Here is a 21877-nt window from a genome sequence, read left to right on the forward strand (position 1 = left end):
TATATATATATATATATATATATATATATATATATATATAGCTGATTACCCAGTGGATTCGCTCACTGAGTGCAAGAGAAAAAAATAAAATGTATGTATAAAATAAGTTTAATTGCCAAATTTATTTTTCCACAAATAAAGAGCACTTACAATAACATAGAAATCAATATAAACAACATTAACATCATTATCATTTGAGAATATGAAGTTATATATAAGAAGCACATTGCATATAAATATAAATTATTAAACATTAAAATGTTCTTCTATAAAACACTACCGTGGCTATTCGTTTGTCTGTCCAGGATTTTAAATCACCTGTAGCTCGCAAACCGTTTCACCTATTGACTTGAAATTTGGTACACAGATACTACGTCACGTCTACTATTCGCTTTCCCACACATATGAACACATATATATATATATATATATATATATATATATATATACACACATACATATACACACACATACACATATATACATATATATACATAGTGCGTTGCAACACGGGCTGTGATTGTTACATGGGAGGGAGATGACAAATCACAGCTTCCCGCTTTGTAATCGGGCTTGTGATTGCTGCTTTGACGGATGCCCAGATCCCACAGTATTTCCCCTTAGGAGAGGCGTTAGGCAAGTGTAATTGAATAGCGGTGCTGCAAGTTATTACTCTTTTTATCTTTATTTTATTTTATTGTAGAATCAACTCAGAGCTGCGCGCACCAGTGCGTGCGTGGCGGATGCATACGGCTGACGTTTTCATTGTCTACCACCTTCGCTAATCATTCTTGAGGCAGATTGAAGACTTAAGTGCCAGCTTAACTGAAAAATTAAAGAAAACATACTAAGTTTTAAAAAAAATCAGTTTTAACGGGAAAAGATGCCGACGAAAGAAGAGAAGCAGCGGGACGCTAGGGTCAAGAGCTGCTCATTAAGCAGCAAGCGCATCAACCTCTGAGCAAACGAATGGTAAACGTACAGAGAAAGAGGATAAATACTATGAATGGTCATGTCAAGTGTATTCACTCCACGTTATCGTGCAGTGCGCTGTTACTGGTATTTTGATAAAAGAATCTGAATAACATATAAGAAGCGTATAAATTATTAAACAGTAAAACATTAACATTTAAGAAGTAAAGATACATTGAGTACTACTGTAGTGCTTTCGGGTATAGTACATTTTTTGTTTGCCCATTACATGCATAAATGTATACATTTTTTGGTGTACCTACCCAAGAACACGCGACATGACCCGGCAGTTAAAAATTTATCGCTCCAGCAATTTTAACTCTGTTACAAAGTCATCTAATATGGTATTGCAAACGGCAGCGGGAGCGTTTCTATAAACTCAATTTAAACTTACTGTTTACACCGTGCTTTGAAGATGCATAGTATGCGACACGTGTTTCGCCGTAATTGTGGGCTCATCAGGAAAACACAGTCACTGCACTCCCTTACGGGAATCGATCCTCGGACGTAGAGGCGAAGCCCCTAACGTTGTGCCACGGCGTGAGGTTCGTTCATTTGACAGCATGTAGATCGGGGTAATTACATTGCAGGCATTCGTAGTCTGATTCACAATCTGATTGTATGGGTGGTTACCTACCAGGTAACGCTTGTGCTTGGTGAGCAAGTCGGCTAACTTCTGCCACGGTGCCCTCTTTCAGTTGCGAGAAGCAGATCATACAATGGTTGAAATAGTTTAATATATATAGCAAAATCACCGCGCTTCGCAGGGGCGAATATGGTATTGCAAACGGCAGCGTTTCTATAAACTTAAAGTTACGGTTTATACCGTGCCTTGTTTCATATTCTTTTCCTACCTTATTAATTGTGTAATGTGTTTTTTGAACAGGTTTGATTTATGGAAGTGATCACTCCTGCTGCGTTCAGTCTCTTCACGTGAGCCACTCTCTTGTGTGATGTTGCGATGTCCACGGGTTTATTTAATGTTAGCTAAGACCCGGCAGTTAAAAGTTTCTCGCTACAGCAATTTTAACTCTGTTACAAAGTGATGCAAACTGTCGTTTATACCTCGTGTCTTCTCATTAAACTTGTATCTCGCGAATATGGCATTGCAAACGGCAGCGGGAGCGTTTCTATAAAGTTAAGGTTACGGTTTACACCGTGCTTTTTTATACCTCGTGTCTTCTCATTAAAGTTGTATCTCGCGAATATGGTATTGCAAACGGCAGCGGGAGTGTTTGTATAAAGTTAATTTAGACTTACGGTTTACACCGTGCTTTTTTATACCTCGTGTCTTATGAAGATGCTTGTATGCGTCACTCACTCGCTTCTTATTGTTTCGCTGCCTTGTCAATTGTGTAATGAATGTTTTGTTCTGCGCTCTTTGGGGCTCCTCCTTCTTTTCTATGTACTGAGTTCACAGTCAGTTCACGTGATTACGTGGGAGGCGTGATGACGCGACACGCAACTCAGTCTCCTACGCCCATCTTGCTGCCTACCAATACAGTATATGGACAAAAAAGAGGTTCCAGTTATGACCATTACGCGTATAATTTTGAAATGAAAACTGCCTAACTTTTGTAAATAAGCTGTAAGGAATGAGCCTGCCAAATTTCAGCCTTCCACCTACACGGGAAGTTGGAGAATTAGTGATGAGTGAGTCAGTCAGTCAGTGAGTGAGTGAGTCAGTCAGTCAGTGAGGGCTTTGCCTTTTATTATTATAGATACTAAACTTACTGTAGATCATTTGCTCAGATTTCTGCACCTAATCGCCTATTGCTATTTGCACATTTTACACTTTGTAGACCAAGGAGGAAGTGTAGATCCCTTTTTTCTTTTATAGCATTTTTTTATTTTTTTGTCCTTTCTTGATTATTAGTTTCTGTTGAAAAGTGTAGTTTCATAAAAACTGATGAAAAATTAACAAAAAAATCATATACTTAATCTTAATTGAATTTATACATGCACATAATTTTTACCTAAATGAGAACATTTGCTTTTTCTTTCTGCTAAGAGGCTGTCTGTTATTTGACTGAGGGAGGTTTGCAGTTACTGTGGTTAATGCACTGCATCCAGTGGTTAGAGATGTGAAACGTTTGGTGTCTGCAGAAAATACTAATATGGGCAGCATCCGAAAAAGCTACAGTGGGTTAAACTGTGTTTCTGAGATCAGTAGACGGCAATGCAATATGTTTTGCTTTGTATTCAAAAATATATATGTTAAAACTTGTACTATGACTGTTCTTTGAGCATAAAAGGTGTTCTATGAGTGAAACGTATTATTTATTACCAGTAGCGGCACACTGCACACTTGACTTGAGCATTCCTAGTCTTCATCCTCTGTACGTTTACCATTCGTTTGCTGAGAGGTTGATGCGCTTTGCTGCTTCCTGAGCAGCTCTTCTTTTCTCCGCCCTAGCGGCCCGCTTCTTCCCTTCTTTCGTTGTCATCTTTTCGCATTAAAACTAATTAAGTCAGTGTTTGCGTTGCAATTACTTTGTACTTTTTCTTTACTTTTTCTCTTAAGCTGTCACTTCAGTCTTCAATCTGCCTCAAGAATGATTTAAGATATGAAGAGGTAGGGGAAGTGACGGCAAAGGTGGTAGGGATGAGAATAGGCACCCATATGCATGTGCTGCATGGCCGCCCTGCTGGCCACTGCTGAGAGTTGATTCTACAATAAAATAAAAATAAAAAGAGGAATAACCTTGGAGGTCAATCATCACCCAGAAACTGGATAGTAGATGTCACATAGTATATATGTACCAAATTTCAGGTCAATAGGTCAAACGTTTTGCGAGCTACAGGTGATTTAAAATCCTGGACAGACAAACTAACAGCCATTGTAGCATATTATATAAAAAAGATTGTTTTCATAACTGCTAATCGTACTTTCTTTTTTGAAAGATATAATTGGCTGAATTGACTCACATTATTTATGGTCAAATTGCACGTTCCTAGTTACATGTTACGTCTGTGTCTGCTGAGCATGTTTTCTTTGGTTTTTATGCCTTGATGATGGCATGGACACTTGTTGTGATCTCAGTCCAATAGGTTACGTGAATCCAGGGAGAATAGCAGCTGATGTGTCCATCCACTCAATTAACAGACCTTTCTTTACTGCTTTAAAATATATTTTGAGAAATACTGTAGCTAGGTAGATGGGACTATCTTCAATTCATCCCGAAAAAGCTATTTTCATTACTTACATGTAACTGACATCTATTTCATGAATCAGAGAGGAATTTTAAATATTTTCTTAATTTACCCATTATGAATTAATTAAAAGGTAATAGTGTGTGTTAATTTTTAATGTTTAAATGCAGCAAAAATATGCATTGTTATATACTGAATATGAAGACTGATATTCATTTTAAATATTAACTTAAAGAGCTATTCTTAGTAATTCTGTGTCCATCTGAAATGGTTTTTGGCTGAGAAAATAGAGGATTTCATTAATCAAGGCTGCTCATTTATAAAGCTTGTATGTTAATATATGTAATGTAATGCAAACAGTATGGACAGAGTAATTTCTTTTTATGCCTTTGAAAAAGGTCATTAAAGAAGAAGAGAAGAATAATGTTCTAATTATTGCTGAAGGTGAAGCTTGAGAATTTTATTTCATTGTAAATGTGCCCAACACCTGCAGTATTTGAGGTCCTTCTGTACATATTCATTCTTTCTGTGAACCAGCAGATGATTCTCAGATTATTGAAGACATTCTTCATAGTTCCAGAGCCTAAAAATAGTCAAACTGGTGCTCTTACGGACTACAGATTAGTACCTGTTACATCACATATCATAAAGACCTTCGGAAGGTTGATCCTGAAACAACTGTGACTCCTGGTTACAGGTGATTTTAATCTCCCTACTCATATAACAGTAGATAACTCTGTGATCTTCACAGAGCGTAATCCCACCTAAATAAAGATGGCACAAAAGTTAGGATTGTGGTTTCCCACCCCCAACCAGTGCTGTTGATACAATTTCATCCTCTTCAATTGGGGAATAAGCTCCACATGATGCAAGTAGATACCTCCTCAGTATCCTGGATCATGAACTGCATGACTAACAGGACACATTTTTTGAGTATCCAGGACTGTGTGTCAGATATGGCGAACATCAAAAAAGAGGCACCTCAGGGATTTGTCCTGTCTTCCTTTTGTTGAGATCTCCTCACCACTAATTTTAAATACAACTTTAAATTAGGTAATCTAAACAAGATGATATCTCCATAGCAGGCAACATTAATCATATACAGTAGATGAGGTGGAGTATGGACAGGTAGTGAAGGACTCACTCATGTAGTACAGGGAGGAAGCACCTGCAATTGAATATTACCAAGACATAGGAATTGGTGGTGGACATCAAGGGTAGCAGGGAGCCCCTGAAAAGTGTTATCATAATAAGGGTGGAGGAGAAGGTTATGTAAACATATAAATAAATGGGGTCCATCTTAGCAGAATACTGTAATATGTAATTCTCTGTCTTTCTGAGGAGACTGTTGTCATTTCATACATGTATCAAGCTGCTGGGTATATTCATCTCTCATAGCTGCTGGCAAGTAACACAAGCTCAGTCAATGCCAAATGCCTGGGAAGATGAGAAGAGATACAGGACTGACTTTAGAATCACCAGAGACAATGACCGAATAGGAGATGGCAAAATTAGAGACTGTTATGGTGAATGCTGTTCAACATCTCAAAGACATTGTTAGTACCATGGTGAATGGACAGGTATCCCGAAGAGGGTCAAGGATGACTCCTTGACCAACCAGGATTCCATAATAAAGGAAAATGGACAGATGAACTTTCTAGCCGGGAGGGAACAGGAATCCTTACCCTGCCAGGAGGCCAACATAATGGAAGCACCAGGGGAAACAACAAGGTTTGGATACTTTATCCTTTGATATGCTAGATAGTATTCCCATACAGACATCCACAGGGCTTGCTGGGACCTATAGTTGCCAAGATTAGTCATCCCTACTTACAGAGATTTCTGTTTGAACCTTAAGTGCTTTCAGTGGGCTACGCCCTAGCATTGGAAGTGCTTCCTGGTCACAGATTAAAGAAACTGCTCAACACCATCCAAGCGAGTCAGAGTCGGGAGGCAGAGGGTAACACTTGCTTGGAGGAAGAGGAGTAGGATGGAAGAAGAAAAAATCTTTTATTATGTACTGTGCTTTGGAAGGGCCTGTAAAGAATAAAAATCACTCTATTTAAACCCATGGCTGTGTCTGTGGTAGCTGTGTCCTGGGTTTGGGGCTCACTGACTCCCACCTATCTTTCACAAAACATAGCCACCTGGACATTCCACCATAGTTTGCTACTGGGGCTTGTAGTGGCTAAGCAATATAGCAGTGATCCAAAATTCTACAGCATGAGACTAAGAATAGAAGCAGAACAGAGGAGGTCAGTGACAGATCATGATGGCTCTCACACTAGCAATTTTGTGTAAATCACTCATACACAAGAGTTACAGTAAGAACAGCTAATTAGAAGGTCTAATGAGGGTATGACTAACTAAGGTAGTAGATCTTCAGGCTTGAAGAAAAAAGCAAACCGATCATTCTACTACTTTGGGGCCCTCTAGCTAAAAAGTTTGACATGCACAATTCTATTTTCTCTTGGAGTCTTCACAAGAGGCATTTCAAGCTTGTAACGTATGCTTAAATTTGTTTATATTGATAAATTAAAGCTTTTCGTGTGAGGAGAAGAGTATCTTGCCAGCTCAGTTTTGAGGGAAGGCTCACCCGACATTTGGTATTACTATACTGTATTCTCAAATGATTACTATATATTTATTTTGCCCTGTATTAGGTCTGAGTATGAAAACCACTAGGAGGCAGAAGAGTAATTTTTTACAGAAGAACTACTAACAGTGACATTGCTTTTCTTGATAGGATATGCTGGGCTAGAACTCTCAAGGCTGTGTGGTGGAAGTGGTAGTGCAGTTTAATTCCTGGCTGGCTTGTTTTTTTTTTTTAAGTAAAAGACAGAGTGTCTTTAGATGCCATTCTATGTTTTTATGGGTGAAATACAAATTCTGCTTTAAACGAAGACATCAGCTACTTCATCTTGTATGTTAACAGCTAAGCTCATCATAAAGTGCCCATTGCCCTTTGTAGATCATCTGCCAGATATAGCTCAACAGTCTAAAACTAAACATTTCACTACTAATTCTGTGCTTTTGAGTGATGTACATACAGTAGATAGATGGCTTCATGGTACATCTATGACTTTAATGCAATATACTGTATAAAAGGAAAATAATAATTTATATTATTGCTGTACTTCAAATATTAATATATGAATTCCTAATGAATATTCTTCACCACCTGTTGTTAGTTTTATAAATCAGATTAAAGCAGTTCTGCCCAGACTTCCTTGTTTTCACAAAGGCGCAGTAACTTCCAGCTAAAAACACTTGAAACCTCTGACAGGAAGAATGTTAATTTAATTTTTGTGACATCAGCCTCTCCAGTAGTGTCACCTCTGTTCATACAGCCGTGGAAATGTCTGGAATATGAAAGCCTATCCTGTCCTGCAGTTTGTGAAGTTTTAGGGGTCTTTTATGTCAGGGTTATGGGGCTCACCAGCCTTTCTGCAGATACTTACCTGGATCTAGCAAATACTGTCCATGACAGACAGGTTTTTGTGCAATGAAGGAAACAGCCTTTTGGCCCCAGGCTCCCATTTAGTCATGCAGCTGTTTTATGAACTTTGGCAACACAACTCAATCAAATGCTTGGATTATTTCTTTTGGCAGTGTTTCTTTACCTGCACCAGGAACCAGGTGCCGTTAATTTTGCAAAAACATGACAGCTGAAAAGAGTAGAGGAGAAACAAAAAAGACATCATAACATGAAGTTTGTTTTTTAGCTTATAAACATTATCAGTTAAAAATACAGAGAGGTTTACAGAATGAAAAGAGCTTCAGACCAGTATCGTAATCTACTTAAAAGCAGGTATTTAATTAAGTGCCTAGACTGTGTTTTAATTTAACTTCCATACATTTTATATTAGCCTATAGTAGAAAATGTTATTTAGTTAATTATAAAATCCACTGGCAAGTATCATTTTCCATTACCTGATAGATTTAGTGTTCCTTCTTGCTTGTTTTGTTTTACTTGTATGTACTGAAGTTGGCATGTTCCCTTTTTGTAGCTTTATAGCATTTGTTATTTGCTATGCAAGAGTGAAAGGGTAGGTCTACAGGACGGTAGTGAGACCAGATATGTTATATGGGTTGGAGACGGTGGCACTGACCAGAAAGCAGGAGACAGAGCTGGAGGTGGCAGAGTTAAAGATGCTTAGATTTGCACTGGGTGTGACGAGGATGGATAGGATTAGAAATGAGAACATTAGAGGGTCAGTTCAAGTTGGACGGTTGGTCTTCTATTTGAAACTCAATGTTTGGTGGTGTAGTACAATTAAAATAAATAAGCATAATTCTATAAAATTAATAAAAAATGCTATCTTCTTCTTTTCGCTGCTCCCGTTAGGGGTTGCCACAGCAGATCGTCTTCCATATCTTTCTGTCCTCGTCATCTTGTTCTGTCACATCCATCACCTGCATGTCCTCTCTCACCACATCCATAAACCTCCTCTTAGGCCTTCCTCTTTCTTCTTCCCTGGCAGCTCCATCCTTAGCATCCTTCTCCCAATATATCCAGCATCTCTCCTCTGCACATGTCCAAACCAACGTAATCTCGCCTCTCTGACTTTGTCTTCCAACCGTCATACCATTATTGCCAGTCAGATCCATAAAATATTTGGCCCTGTGACTTTCTACATTGTTGCATCTTGACACAAGAAATGTGACAAAGTCTTTACCGAGTATTAGATAAAAATAAGGACCTGCATGGATAAACAACACCTCATTTTGGTACTGATTTAATTTATTTCTTAAAGAGTCCATCTACTCCTTAACACAACAGTTGTACTGAGTTAAATATACTATATGTATGTCCAGCACCATATATACCATGTGTGGTCTCTAGAGGGTACTTGTGAGTCAAAAAAGTCAAATGAAAGTTTGGTTATGTGATGTGAGAGTTTTACCAGTCAGTATATATGTCCAGTACCTCCCTGTCAATCAGACTGTACATATTTCTGTGTGCTAGCTTACTGCGTCTTGTTTGTACATTATTCACATTGTACCTAGCATCATACCACAATATATGCATTCGTGTTGACTGAGCTCTATATGAGTGAATTCATTGAACATACTGTATGTGTGCTGTGCTGAAGTGAATTAATTTGCCCTTTTTCAATGTGGATACTAATGGCAATGACTGGAGCGCACAACAGTCAGTCAGTAATAATCATACCACAGCAATAAATTGTGGAAAAAGTGATAGTTTTTCCAAAGTAACACCTCCAATAGTTCAGGTGCGATGTCTATTACCCTGAGTAATTCATTTTAATTATTTTTCATTTCCTTTTCATTATACTTTTTCAGATGTTCTTGTTCTGTGGCTGATAAGTTTACTTTTGTTTGCCTGATATGTACTCTATTCTTCATTCACTGTCATTATTAGAATACAATTAAGGGAGCTCAGAAAAAACATTAATGACTAGAAAAATGACAAAGGGAGTTAAGTATTTAAAGCTGTTGCAAAAATACAAATATTTCTAAGTTTCTTATCAATGTAAACCTCACCCTTTTATGCTGTTCTGAATGCAGACTAAAAAAAGGTAAAATAGCAGCTAATTAAACAATTACATCAGTTCGAAGGAAGATTACTTGCTGATTGTGGAACTGGTTGGAGTAAAAGCCTACAGCACAGGCTGGTAAACCCTGGACTGAACTTGAAAGCCACTCTACAGAATTTAATAATAAGAACTCCTCTTTAAGTAAAGTCTTTTCTAATCAGAACACTTCAGCCACCATACTAGACCGCTAATGTGAGTTTGTCATTGTTGAATGTAGGGTAACCTTTTTGCAGATGTAGTTGCCGTTCTGCAACATATCCCATTTTTGTCAATTGTCTTTCTGATGGTGCCTTGAATATGATAAAGTAAGAGTGACATGCAGATGCCTAGATGTTGTTCTAGGATTTTTGTAACTTAAAAAAAGAAATGTTCACTTTTTGCTTAGAAAGATTTTGGCAGGATAGCCAATCCTAGGAAAATTGACTGCTATCCCAGTCTTTCTCCATTTGGCCAATGTGCCTCTGACTTGTGGTTAGGTGGAGCTTCAGAGCTTTAGAAATAGTTAGTAGCCTTTTTTTTCAGGCTGACAAACATCAGCAAGTTTTTTTTCCTAGTGGTTTTTAGGAATTTATTTACATTACATAAACATAACATTCTCAAACCCACTTGATCCAATTCAGGGTTGCAGTGGGATGGAGTCTATCCCAGCAGCAGTAGGGGCCAGTTGATTTTGGAAGTGTGCACCTCTAGAACCTGTGTTGACAGCTTTGCTCTCAATGTGAGGGATTAAGTTGATCAGATTTATACAGTATATGAATAAAGCTGGTGTAAATATTGTTAAGAGTCACGCTTAATCCAATTTAGGAAAGTGTTGGTTAGAGCCTATACCAGAAGCACCAGGTACTTGGTTAGAAAAGTCCTTGGACATGTTGCCTCTCCATATTGGGCCCACTGCCACACGTACACACTGACACTTGTACAGGACGGATTTAAGAGTTGTCAAACAACTTGACCAGCATGTCTTTAGAGGGTGGAATCCATGGACACACAAGAGGGAGAGGGGAATACACAAAACAAAAATATGCATTGAAATAGCAGAATCTAAATATCCATTCAATTGTGTAGAGGTGAATTGGGGGAGGATAGGTGTTTGTAAATAATGCTTTTGATATGGGTTAGAGACAGTGGCTCTGACCAAAAAAACAGGAGACAGAGCTGGAGGTGGCAGAGTTAAAGATGCTAAGATTTGCACTGGGTGTGACGAGGATGGATAGGATTAGAAATGAGGACATTAGAGGGTCAGCTCAAGTTGGACGGTTGGAAGACAAAGTCAGAGAGGTGAGATTGTGTTGGTTTGGACATGTGCAGAGGAGAGATGCTGAGTATATTGGGAAAAGGATATTAAGGATGGAGCTGCCAGGGAAGAGGAAAAGAGGAAGGCCTAAGCGAAGGTTTATGGATGTGGTGAGAGAGGACATGCAGGTGATGGATGTAACAGAACAAGACGCAGAGGATTGAAAAATATGGAAGAAGATTATCTGCTGTGGTGACCCCTAACGGGAGCAACTGGAGGACGAAGAAGAAGAATAGTTGATTGATTACCTTGTACATTGAAATAAATAACAGCCAAATTTTAGAGCCTTTTATTATTTCAGATTCTCATTAATATACTATTGAAGCTCACAAAATATCTGAACAGATTCAATTCCGAATAATGCAGATAATCACACAGGGGCATCATTTTCACTTATTCTGATTTCAGGTCAAAAAGTTTACAGATTTGAACTGTTTGTAATTTCTTGCAATTTAATTAATGTTTAAATTATCTTGCTCTGGGTGCTACAATGATACAGTGATACCAGGAAACTGGGTGGGTTCAAGGCTAAATGAACCATACTCCATGTCTGGTGATTGTCAGTGTGCACATGAGTGTGACCTGTGATAATTACTCATCCTATCCTTTGTTGGTTCCAGCTGAACATTTCATGCTGCTGCTCTCTGTACCCTTAAACTTTGATTAATAACAGCATCACTTGTTTATAAAGTCTTAGTTATACGTTTAATATATAATGTAAAATTTACCTCTGAATATATAATGATGACACCTATATTCTTTACTTCCGATCTGACATACAAGACCACATGATCAAGTTTTTCCCATAGATACTCACTTTTTTTTTACCATAGCCAATAAGTATTTATTTATTTATTTTACAACTTTTCCATCCTCTAATGCCAGTAAGATAATTAAACAGGGGTCTGAGTGCCTAGAAGGTTGGATGTTCTTCTCTTCTGCATTCTTATCCTGCGTTTCTTTATGTGGTGTTCTTTGCTTTGTATGGTGAGCAATGTGAATGGTGTTAACCAAACAATAACATTGATGTGGTTATGATTCTGAATATCATGTGTGTACCATACAAAGGTGCTTACAACAAGAGCTTCAGTACCATTCAGTCTATGGTAGAAAGAATGTGTGCAGCTTTAATGTGTCCTGTTAGAATTAGTGGCACCTGCAATACTGTTTATCTTGATTTTTAAGCAGCTTGATAAGATAATTTACAAGATTCTAAGAGTCATGGTGAGTTTGCAAATGAATACAAAACTGGCTTAAACACAACATGTTACTAAATTAGTAGAGGTAAAATTGTTGAAGTTGCACGAGAATAGGAGTTGAGACTGCAGCTTTTTGTTAATTTAACCTTAATAAAATGATGATTAACTTTGAAAACGTTTCTAAATTTGGTCACTAGGTCGTGCCTACAAGGGACGTTCAAAAAGGTTTCCACACTTAGTAAGAGTAGTAGTAACTGGGCATTAAAAAGTTGGTACGACTTGAATTTGGAAAATTGCATCACAAACGAAGGTGACTATGTAGGAAAGTGATGTAATTTGTTTGTTGAAATTCGTAATAAATAGAGTTAAAAAGTGCGGAAACCTTTTGAACGTCCCTCGTTTAATCAACATAATCATTACTCAAGAGAAACCTCGCTGAAGCTCAGTGTTGGGCAGATACGTGGCAGAGGTAGTTAAATATGTTTTTACATCTTGAATACACTGATATATGAAATTGTTTTAGACAGTTATAGCTTCTGGACCCCACTGTGTACCTCTAAATATGACCCATGATAATCCTGATATCTTTCATGATTGCTGGCAAATACTTGTAATGTAAAAACCCATAATGTTTGATTCATATAATTTGTTAAAATTCTTATTCATTAGTTTTTAATATTTTAACATACATTTTTATTTAAACTCACAAGAGCTATATAGAATTTGCTGTTTTAAAATAGTGTAGCATTTACCCAGTGATTCATGTAATTAGACCAATGACTTTTGAAGCCACCCTGTAACCCTCAGCGTCATTTTCCAACCTGACAGAGCTACTTATTATGTGAGATGAATAAGAAACCTCTTGCCATTGCACATTCATCCAAAACTCAACACTTTTTTTTTTTTGGTTAAAAAAGAGGAGATATGATACTTAAAACCTAAACACAGAAGCCCTGATCATTTTCACTCCTGATTCAAAATTATGACCCTAAAACTGGAAACTGAGGCTTATGCTTTTTTTTTAAATATTTCAAAGCTTTTCTGTTACACCCTTTCTTATGGCATTAGTTGGGTGTTTTATGGGAAATTTATTTTAGACTGAAGATTGTTTTGCACACATTTCTGTGGATTAAACAAACACAACAAAATGTAGTCTGTAACGTAGAAATTAGGCTGCCAAGAAAAGCAATAGCCATGAACCTCCTGGCGTTTCTCCACAAACCTATAAATTTTAGTCAAAATGAGTGCAATTTATTTTTCTCATGACTTTTTAACAACATGAAGCACTAAAATGTAACTTTTAAGCAAAAATATATATTAATTATTTATTTTACAAGCATATTAAATTTTGGCCACAGATCTGCCATTCCTGGCCTTGCGTTTCCAGCAGGTACAGCTGTGTCCCCTCAAATTACAAATTTAGTCTGTCAAAAATTGATCCGAGAAAAAGGCCAAAGCTGTTGTGATTTATACTGTAGTTTGTGATGATAAGATCTGAGTGAACCTATTATTCACACAGTCAATGGGTTTTCCCAGTGCTTTAGCAAATGGTCCTCAGAGATGTTCTTTATGTAATGGTATTTTAGCTCACTCATATTAAAAACAGTGTGTTGTCCCATCTCAAATTAGGCAAAATTCAGCTCGTTTTTGTTTTCTTTTTTCCTCTAGTATCCTCCTAAATCCCAAATACAGGGTGAGTCAAAATTATGTTAACACTAATGGTACTGCTATGTATGTACTTATATACAATTTTTGTGGACAATTTTATGTGCCACATACAGTACATGTGTAGAACACGATGGTGAACAGGTTGTGACATTCCTGCAAATCATCTTTCCCATATGTAAGTATGTTTTGTGAATAAACTGTTTCCGCCATTCAAATGTTAACATAATTTTGACTCACCCTGTATATACATGTACGTATTCATTTGATTAGTGTCTATAAATTGACCTGATATGTGTGAACATGGTGGTGTGGAAGAGGGTAGCATGTGATGTGTCCTATTCAGGATTTGTTACACCTGACACCGTTGGGACAGCCTGCAGTTCCTCATTAATTATACTGTACGTTAGATTAACCAGATTAATGTGTTTCTGTCTGTTTGGGGGATTAGGGTCAAGATAATCCACAAATTATCATTTTTTGAAAGGAGGATTTTAAAATCCACTCTTACCTGAAAGAACTGGAGATTATGCGATCGTACATCTTAGTTTTGTTTGACCCTGGTTAATGTGTTTTTGATTAACTAAGCTGCAACTGAACTCATAATACATTATGTATTGAATTCTTTGTCTGGGACAATTTTTTTAGATTAAGATGTATTTACCTTATTGTAAATCTGTGTGACCGTCATGCAGAAAATGGGGTTGGGAAACCTCATGGGATAATATTTGTATTTCAGGAAGTTTGGAGTTTGTCTTATGCATAGAACTCACCTTTTAATTAATTTTGTACTTCCTTTTTCATACTGTATTTACAATTGTCCTTTAGCGTATAGGGCTCATGATTGGAATGCTTAATAAAGATAAATTGGAAATTTATAGAAACGAAGGTCTGCGATACAGTTTGCATATTTGCAGCTAGAAATCCACAATGGAAGAAGATGAGTCACATAACTTTAATTAATTTTTTTCATTTCTAAGCTTTCAACCCCAACCAGGAGTTATCGTCAAAGGAAAATGATTAGACATAAAGGTATCAAAGGCAATATGTAGCAAATGAGGCAGAGGGGTGGAGTAGGTGTGTTGTAAAGGGGAGGTGGATTAAAAAAGTGGGGTTCAGAGGGTGTGGTTGCACGTCTTTTTAAGCCTGCATATGCTGGGTTCGTGTCCAAGTGTTTGTTAATGCCGTTTTCATTTGATAGCCATGATATGTGTGTGTCTGTGTGTAAGAGGATACAATAAAAAGTTTTAGGGTACCCGTGGGCAAACCTTATATAATTGATTTCACAAATAAGTGAACAAAACAGCATTAAAGTAACATCTTTTCAGACAGTAGTCCAAGATTGAACTAAGTCAGAGATGGTGGAGTCTCAATGTCAACAGTCTATTTCAGATATTGTCACATAATCCCCATTTGTATGTTGGAGCAGGCTTCTACTGCCCAGGTCCAGGGTCCTGAATCTCGCTCCATTGCTTATGTATAATAATCATCTATCCATCCATTTTCTCAGTAAACTTATAACATCACAAAATAAGAGCTAATAGTAAACTAAACAACCAAATTTCCTTTCGTATACAGTTTTGTAAAAATTGATGCAAAATCTTATATTGAATGTGGCTTCACAATCACAAAACTCACAAAAAAAAAAGGTGTTTTTGGTTTTTTGTGGGGGCTTTTGGATTAATTAAAAGCAACAATTCTCCTTAAGGGGTTAGCAACATTGTATACCCTTTTTGAACCTGTTTATTTCTCAGAAAAGGGTCCAGATGAAAATAAATGGGGGGAAAAAAATGTCTTATGGAAATTCAACATGGCTAAACACAACCCACAGTGAGACATAATTACATACTCTTAGACAGAAGCTGAAATTCAGTAAAGGAATAAAATTGTTATCTAAATTAATTGAGAAGAAAGCTCAACACCTGCAGTCTTAGGTGGGACCACACTTTGGGTAGTACAAAATGTTGTGCACGCTAATAACAGTGTCCTCCTACACCGGTTTTTGCATAATTGACAAACAGTGTACACGTATGTATGTGTGTGTATATATATTAATAAAATATAGAAAGAGAGAGAGAGAGAGCTCATAAATATAAAATTCCACTGCCTTAGTCTAGTAGAAATAAGACCAGTCTCCATCGTTGTCACTGTGTAACCGTGCATCATCCTGTCTGATGTTATGAAGGCTCAGGGGAATTTTAAGAATCTGTCATTCACTTGAACTCTAACCCCGTTTAATTTAACAACCTTTAGTATGTCAGATGCACACTTATGTGTGTTAACCCCTCTTTGTTTTTACACTGTTTACTTAGTTTTGTATGTCAACGGCTATAACAAATGATCATTTAAAAGTTGCTCTATAACTTTCCTATCCCCTCTGCTTTTGACTACACCAAGACTACAAAAACAGAAATAAAACTGATAGACGGAAATGGTGCATTCCCTCAATTTCATAAGGTTTCATAAACTCCTAATGATTTGGAGGGTGGTGAAAAGTGATTTTCCAAGAGACCATATTTGTTTAACTACAGAATGATTCATTTGAAAATATGGAGATTTTTATATACATTTGGCAATAAAACAGGGTCTCACTTAATGCATTTGAATTCGACTTTCAGTCTCTCTTGAGATGCACATAAAAACAAGCAAGAGCTGAAATATTTTGATAAAGGTGTGGATTTTAAGAGCCTTTTTCTTTTTTCTTTTTTTTGTATATAATTTAACCAGTAGTAGACATATACAGCATGCTTCAAGACAAAGCTGTCTTTAAGACGTGTCTAGAACAGCACACCTCTAGAGCAGTATACTAACAATATTTAAAAGAGAGTTGAATGAAACATTTTAATATGTTAAGTGCTAGGAACCCAAGTTTGCAGGACTAATTTAATATAAATATGACACTTTATTTTAAAGAATTTTAATCACACCAGTGTGATTTTATTTATCATGAGTTTCATTACAGTCTGCATAATGTATAGATGTTACCACTGGTTAAGGTGTCAGGGAGGTGATGTTCACATTTCTTTAGGTTTAAGTAGCCGAAGATATAAGAAAGATACCTTAATGGGTGGGCCTGATAGAATTAGTTTCCTGTTTGTCCCTGAATGACAACTTTGACGTGGTTCCAGGAACATCTTTCACATGAAGATGTATTTACACGCTGTGCAACTATGGATCCTTGTCATTGAAGGATTTTGGAAACATTTTATAAACATTGAAAAATACTTTAATTTTAGGTTAAAAGCAGTTGAAACTGCTTAAATATTATTATATTTTTTTATTACAAGCATTTTACTTCCATCAATAAAATTTTCAATAAATTTTTGTAGTCTGACGTTTATTGAATACACCTGGGCATACGAAAGTCACTAGAGGTAATCCAGGAATTCAAAGGATCTCCAAGTCAAGTCTGGTAGGAGGTCAAACCACAGGAGTTGAAAATCGACACCAGGAAATGTGGTCAGAGGTGTTGCAGTAACATATCGGGCTTTGCTCTCACATGTTTGAGTGCTTTTCACGATACTTTCCTTCAGTACCAGCTAACCATCCCTGTTAAGTAGTAAGCTCAGAGATATGCATGTGGATTAGCCTATGGTGTCCTGGATAATGGACAATCTGTCAGGCAGACCACACGGATGAGAGCAACACTGGCGCACCACAAGGACAAATCCTGTCTGCTTTTCTCTTTGCTCTGTACACATCTCTAACACTGAGCAGTTTTCAGCCAACAGATTATTCAGCAGAACTGTGTCAGGAAATGCTAGTGGGGCGCCTTTATCCCAACAGCCATACACCTGTGTAATGTCTCACTGTGACTGCTAAGTCAGAAGTTTATCTTTTTAGTCTGTGTTTAGACCACAGTAAGTAGGTTTGTTGTTACTTACCTATGCATCTATTTATTTAATAAGCTTCTGTAAAAAAGTTGCTTTTCTCCAAGGGGACAAATAAAGCTCTATCTGTCCTTATAGTTATTTACCAAAATGGAGTAAATGTGCATTTCCAGGTTATGGTGATGTGCATGACTTCCATTACTAAAACATGCAGCTGGATATCCAGGGACAGAATTATGAAAACCCCAAAGTTTGGCAGAGAACAGAGCCTATCTCGAGGTTTCTGCTTGCCTTACTCTCACTGAAGGCTGGGATGAACAGGGAATAATTCTGCATATTGGCCTCATGCATTTTAATGTTCTCTCTACCATTTGAATTGTCACTGTTACTTTGTTTTTGTAGTATTCCATGTATGCCTATAAAGGCTCAGAATGCCTTCAATGTTTCTGTTTTACTTAGATTATAATATGGCTTTCTACCATCTGCTTAGGAATAACTGCTAATAGATTCTATCTGTAATGCCTGAAAAACAATTATACTTTATTTTTTGCTAATGTTGTGAAATGCAGCAAATGATTAACGTTTCTTCGTCATTTTTTTTCCGTGACAAAACAGACGATCGTTTTTAACATTTTCCACATTCTTTGTAAGGAACTCTGTGTTGGTCAGTAAAGGTAGTCTAAGATGAGGAACAAATTACTCCAATTCTCTTTTCATTTGTAGCTTGAAGAACTGATGAACATCCTTGAAAAAACCAAACAGGAGTTAGATTCAACTAAAGCGCGTCTATCATCAACCCAGCACTCTCTTGCTGAAAAGGATGCACACCTAACCAACCTGCGACATGAGAGGAGGAAACAGCTTGAAGAAATTTTAGAGATGAAGTAAGTGCAGTGTGTCTCTTGTTACTACTGAAGGTAAAATATGGCCACATTCCTTATACCTTGTACATTGTTTGTGGCGCTAACTTATTAACCACCTCAGAGCTAACTATAAGAGTTCGCCATCATAGGTGACTTGATTTGCCATTGTTAAATTCTTGAAAATTCTGAAACAATTTTATGAAATGACTTTCTCACATTATGCTCATAAGAATGAATAGGAGCTGCTGATCTCCAGCATTTGTAGGGTCTGGGAATGCCTGCATATTTGATTCTCATATCACAGTCAAGTGATAATTATTACGAGGAGGATGTGTCCTATTACTTTGGAAACACAGACCCAGACATCTGATGGTAACTAATGTTTTCAGTCTGGCATTTGTTCAGTCTACGTTAATGGATTACTGTAGATAGCCAGAAGCAGAATTACTGAAGTCTGAAATTGCTCCTCAGTTTCCTTTAAGTCGCTGGCATGTGATCTATTATTCTTGCTGGGTACACATCTGTGTTTCTGTCACAGACAGGATGTACTTGTCAGTGTTAGTACCACAGGTAGTGTCTGGAGGGGAAGCATGACAAGGATAGGGATAAGTTTCTGCCAAAACATGGGCGTGAGTTGGTAAAACAACTGGAAGTTGCATGGATGCGTTGTGTGGTCTACATTCATGTAGTGACTTAAGGAGCAAAGTGAGTAATATGAAAGCGGAGAAAATGTCACCGACTTTCCTTTCATTTACCTTCATAAGAATCCTGGTGGCAACACGCTGAGCTAGACTGAATGGTCTAGACCATTCTATACCCAGAAGCATTCTCCAGCATGTCCTGCATTGTCTCTCGGTAAGTTATATCTGAAACACCTCTGTGTGGAGACACCCAGGAGCCATCTTCACTATGTCCCAAAATTACCTCAACTCTCTGCTCTCATTCTAGAGAAGCAAAAGTTTTACTTCAGTGGTCCTCGAGTGCTTTTGAGTCTTCTCACCTGACTATGCCAAGCAGCCTCGAACTGGAGTTTTATTTCAGATGCTTCCACTTATGATTCCAGCTTTTCAGTCATTATCCAATGTTCTTGACCATAGCTTATATGTTGCAATTACTAATGTCACATGTGTAGCGTACAATACAATTCTTAACTTGCATGTGCTAATCAGCATGTAACATGTCTCCATTTTCCTCTGCTTGTACTTATGATTTTAGCCTTTTAGTCATTATCCAGTGGTCATGACCATAGCTTTATAGGTTGCAGTTATTATTGCCACATGTACAGGGTACAGTGAAATTCTTACTTTCATGTGCTAATCAGCTTGTAGCATGTCGCCATTTTACCCAGGAATGATTAATGAGTGTAACTACCTTACCTTGCTGTTTTCTTCTTTAGTGAAAAGTCTCAGAACATGGTTTTTCAATTCTACAAATAAACCTATGTTAGGTCTCAAAAAAAAGAGTGTGGACGGTTCTGAAAAACAACTTAATTAAAAGCATTACTTAAGGAGTTTGCTCCTGCTTTACCACCTACAATAAGTCCGGGTCAGCACTGACAAAACTGTTACCACTGCACTGATCTCTGCCTCAACCATAAAATTACCTCTTCCCTTTCTCATGAGCAAGATACTTGATCCTCTCCACTTAGTACAGTTTCTCCCATCTACCCCTCACAGGTGCAGATTCTTATCCTAAACATGTGTCAGTCATCTGTTAACTGTTGCAGTGGACAACAGAAATTGGAGTCTCATGAGAAAACAGTGGAGTTTGGAGTTGCAACCCACAGGTCCCACAGATTGAGCCTTGGCAAGTACTGTGGTGTAGCGGATAAGATAATATATTTTAAAACTCCAGGTTGTCAGTTGTCAATAGTGCTATTTAGTGAATAATGAGCTGGACTCTAAACCCCACTACTCTTTGCGCAATTGCTGCCTCTGACTCTAAGGATGACTCTGATCAAGTCAATTGACTTGCCTGTGCTCCAACTATACAAAATACACTAAATATTAACAGTTATTATAAGCACCAGTACATGTAAGGTGCTTTGAGATTGGATCATTATATAGAGAAAGAGGTGATTTTGTATAATCCACAATTCAATGTTACTGTATGACCCTGATAATGCTGCTTAAATCCCAATCCAGAGATCCTCTGTACTCCATCTAGGAATTGTGGAGGCCATTTGTGCTTTTCATTCTTTTCCATATGGTTTTTGGAATTCTTTTCTTTCCTTTGCCATCTTTATTGCTCTCCATTCTCCTACTCCTATTCATTCTTTGATGTCATCAATCCATCTCTTTGGTGGTCTTCCTACTCTTTGTTTCCAATGTCTTTTTCTCTCTGATATTTTAATTATTCATGTCTGCTCAAAGAGACCTAACTTCTTATTTAACATAGTCTTTTTTCTCATTTAAGATGTTTTCAAATTGTTTCATTTTCACCTTTTATCTCTATCCAATTTTCTAAATCGTCCTGTAGCATTTAATTTTAAAAAACATTCAATCTTGAAACATCCTTCTTTCTCAATGTCCATGTTTCAGAGGCATAAAGTAATGCTGAGAACATGCATGTTACCTGTATCTTCATTTTGACTTTCACTGAGATATTACCACTTTTCTGGATGTCATTCAGTGGCACAAAAGAACCCTGTGCAATAGCCATTCTTCTATTGATTTTCTTTGAGCAGTCATTGTCTCATGTCATTAGTCTACCTAAACTGGTCTACACATTCTAGTTTCTCTACATCCAAATTTATATTGGCCTTATTGTTTCCCCATCACCATTATTTTTTTCCTCATCTTTGTTTATGAGTAAACCATAGTCTTTTCAGCTTTTGTCTAACACAGCTAGTGCTCCTGAAGATTGTGTTAATTAATTTAGTTTATTAATTGTTGTTCTTTAACTATTTGCTTTCAAATGCTAATTCCTCCTCTTAAATCTTCTTCCATTTTTTTCCATTATTTTTTTTAAGAGTTCTGTGAACATACATGGACACAATGGATGTCCACGACTGGTTCCAATTGTTGTGTTTGTTTAGTTACTCAACTGTCTTCCCACTTGAACAGACTCTAAACTCTCTTCATACACTCATTTCAGTGCTCTTGGAACCCTTCACGTCAATCCGAATCAAATGTTTCCATAAAATCCACAAAGCAATGGTAAATGTTTTAGCAACTAAAATGTACATCTTTTGCTAACATTCTTATCACCAGGCTCTGTTGGATAGTGCTCTTGTGTTTCCTAAAGCTGGCCTGTTGTCACTTAAATGTCTATCCTTCAAGGTTGTCTGTAATCGTTCTTAAAGGACATTCAAAACAACTTTACTCATGTATGGCATCAT

The 21877-nt window shown here is 37.2% G+C and overlaps 1 protein-coding gene across 1 annotated transcript in view; it reads left to right on the top strand.

The window, feature by feature from the left end:
- Positions 1–21877, top strand: part of LOC114668668 (ERC protein 2) — a 724143-nt gene that overhangs the window by 362400 nt on the left and 339866 nt on the right. Inside the window, 1 exon segment of the mRNA XM_028824542.2 lies at positions 18398–18558. Within this exon segment, the coding sequence (XP_028680375.1) occupies positions 18398–18558 (161 nt within the window).

Source organism: Erpetoichthys calabaricus, chromosome 18, assembly GCF_900747795.2.
Source record: "Erpetoichthys calabaricus chromosome 18, fErpCal1.3, whole genome shotgun sequence".
Taxonomy (NCBI): Eukaryota; Metazoa; Chordata; class Cladistia; order Polypteriformes; family Polypteridae; genus Erpetoichthys; species Erpetoichthys calabaricus.